This window comes from Sinocyclocheilus rhinocerous, unplaced genomic scaffold (genome assembly GCF_001515625.1).
Source record: "Sinocyclocheilus rhinocerous isolate Xijiao unplaced genomic scaffold, SAMN03320098_v1.1 scaffold831, whole genome shotgun sequence".
Taxonomy (NCBI): Eukaryota; Metazoa; Chordata; class Actinopteri; order Cypriniformes; family Cyprinidae; genus Sinocyclocheilus; species Sinocyclocheilus rhinocerous.
In genome coordinates, this window is record NW_015641020.1 from 944363 (window position 1) to 947437 (window position 3075).

The following is a 3075-nucleotide window of genomic DNA, read 5'->3' on the forward strand; positions in this document are numbered from 1 at the left end:
TTGTGCCTGTCCACAACTTTATCCCGGAGATCTTTTGACAGTGCCTTGCCACCTATAGGTGCTTGTTTGCTTCAGTTGCACTACCAAGGACTGGTAGAACCAAGGACTAAAATGCTCCAGGAAAACTCTTTTCATGCTGAGCTAATCAAAATGACCACAGCTGATCACAGTTGAAAGTTAAATGGCTTTGTGTGCCACTGAGAAGGTGATTAGCTGCACATGATTGAGTTTACAAGTCATTTTTAGGATGGGGCGGGTGATCCTTTTTCCAACACAGTGAATCTGGTTTTTAATTTTTTTTCTGATACGTTGCTGTTATATCTTTTACTTGGATGTTATAAGTTGCACTGAGTAAATACAGCTGGATAAAACAAAAACTGTGTCCGCAACAAAAAGCAACACAATGTGATTATTTTAAAGGGAGGTGATTCTTTTCTATACCGAGACACTCAGTTGGACATTATCACGAAATAACCCCCTCAAAATGATCCCTGATCCCATCTGGGTTTATTTTGGGTTTACTTAGCTGACTGTTTAATAACCTTTCCAAAAGCTAAAAAAAAGGGGGGAAAAAAACAAAACAAAAACACGAGAAACATACAAGACTCAATGTTTATGAAAGGACTACAGAAATATAAAACGCTTACCTCTTCCAAACTGAAAAGCACCCCTCCAATAGGAGCACCAAACGCTACAGACACTCCCACTGCAGATGCTGCAGACAACACCTAATACACAAACAAAAATGTATATTTACTCATTTACATTCCATTGCATTCTTATTTCCCAAGTAAAATAAAATAAAGAGCACATTCACCATCCTAAATTCATGAACAATGAATTATACATCAGCCTAGATAGTCTAGAAAAAGCCTTGTCTGTTTGCTATTTCGATTACCAAATCGGCGCTGGCAACTTCCAGCACATCAGTTAACAGAGACCAAGCCAAGAGGCTTATATCAATGTATTACATTACAAGTTTTGATCCAAGATGCAAAATACTTTGTTACTTTTCCGTCAGTCTATCCCACACTCCCCTCTCCCTTATCTCTCCATCACTCCTCTCCTTATCTCCCGCCCCAGTTCCTCTCACCTCTCGTTTCTTGGCCTCATTTCGACGGTATTTGGTGAAGAAATGGCATAGGATGTTTGCGCAGCAGCAGGCTACATGAACCAGCGGACCCTCTTTCCCAAGACTGAGGCCAGACGAGACGGCCAGCACCAGTGTGATGGTCTTTATGATCAAAGTCCACTTCCCCAGGTAACCCCGAATTATAAAGCCACTCAGGATGGTCTTAATCTGCAAGAATTAAAGACTGGTAAATCAGGATTCAAAATTATTCGCAAAAACTGGCCATTTTCCAGACCACAAGTTGAAGAACGTTTTTTAAAATTCACTTAAGCAGTTATTCTTGGCATATAAACATGTCTTAATGGACCGTTTTAAAAACAGCCATTAAAAAATGTCCTTAAATCTCTTCTGACAACTCCTCCACATGAATTTAGATCAGTAGTACAACTACAACAATCTAACATGGGGTTTTGTCAGACAGACAGCGTGACTTATGTCAGAAAGCCCTTCATTGTTCTCTGCCAAAGGTTAGAAAGCAGAAGCAATTGTGGTTGAACATCTGAAAACTTGTGAAAATTGTGGAACTGTCGAAAACTGTGCAATATACAGATATAATCTCTATCCAACTGCTTGTCTCCATTCACTATCTCACTTTACTCAGACAGTTTGAAATAAAACTGAAGAAAGAGTTTGAGGTATAAAGTGGCTACTACTTAACAGGGGGGTGTTTTTGAAGTCACGTATAATGTGAAGCTGAAGTGACAAAACAGAAAAGTCCTAGAATGAGTGGTTTGTTGGGAAAAGAGCTTGAATGTGTGGAAAGATACATGACGCATTGTGTGTGTGAGCGTTTGAGGATCAGCTCACCTCTGGTATTCCTGAACCGCAAGCATAAGGGGCGAAGGCTCTCACAAGAATCACAGCCAGGAAGGCGAAGAGAAGAGCCCAGCTCACATACATGAAATGATTCAGCACATTTACCCTGCCCTGCTGCAGGACACACACAGGATACAAGTGAAACAAAAGGATCTTATACACTGTCACCCCCTACAGGACATATCCATAGTTAGAGGCCACAATTGTTTTTACATACCACATACTATTTACTCACATCCTGAAGTCTATGAAACATGATTCATAATTTTGAGTCTAAAAAATAATAAAGAAATTAATACTGGTAGATTTGAGGAGTCGTACATCCCAATTAAGGCTTGAACCTCCCTCCCCAATGATGTGTTGGTTGAAAAGTCTTTAAAGGGGTCATATGATGCGATTTCAAGTTTTCCTTTCTCTTTGGAGTGTTACAAGCTGATTGTGCATAGATAAGATCCCTGAAGTTGCAAAGACTAAAGTCTCAAAACCAAAGAGATATTCTTTATCAAAGTTAAGACTCTGCCACAAATAATGATCTTTAAAAAAGCATCATATGACCCCTTTAAAACAATGCCTCGCATCCTAAAAAATTATCTACAGAAATTACTTTAAAAAAAAGGCTGCTAAAATTCAGGATATGTGAATAAAAGTTTAAATTCAAAGAACATATGCTGCCAGTTTTAATATAATAATACATTTTTTGAATTTTAATATAATTTTTAGCAAAAATATAATTAAATCTAAGATTAAAATGCGAAAATCTCTTCAAAAAAAGAATATTGTAGCTTTCTCTTCATACCACAAGGGGGTGATATACACTACCATACAGAAGTTTGGGGTCAGTCAGATATTAGAAAATATAAGGGACACATTAAATTGATCAAAAGTGACAGCAAAGACATTTCTAATGATATAAATTATTTTATTTCAAATAAATGTATTTTGAAAAAAAGCATCACTGTTTCCACAAAATTAAACTGCACAACTGTTTTTAACATTGATAAGATGAAAAGTTTGTTGAGCACCAAATCAGCAGCTTAGAATGGTTTCTGAAGGATCATGTGACACTACTGGAGTTTTTAAATCAGTGATGCATTACTTATATATATATATATATATATATATATATA

General features: G+C 37.1%; 1 protein-coding gene across 1 annotated transcript in view; it reads right to left on the reverse strand.

Moving 5' to 3' along the window:
* LOC107753952 (H(+)/Cl(-) exchange transporter 5-like) overlaps positions 1–3075 on the reverse strand; it is a 22344-nt gene that overhangs the window by 10355 nt on the left and 8914 nt on the right. The window contains exons 6-8 of the mRNA XM_016570239.1: positions 1940–2062; positions 1094–1300; positions 648–728 (exon numbers count right to left, since the gene is read on the reverse strand). Coding sequence (XP_016425725.1) covers positions 648–728; positions 1094–1300; positions 1940–2062 — 411 coding nt within the window. The remainder of the gene's footprint in view (positions 1–647; positions 729–1093; positions 1301–1939; positions 2063–3075) is intronic.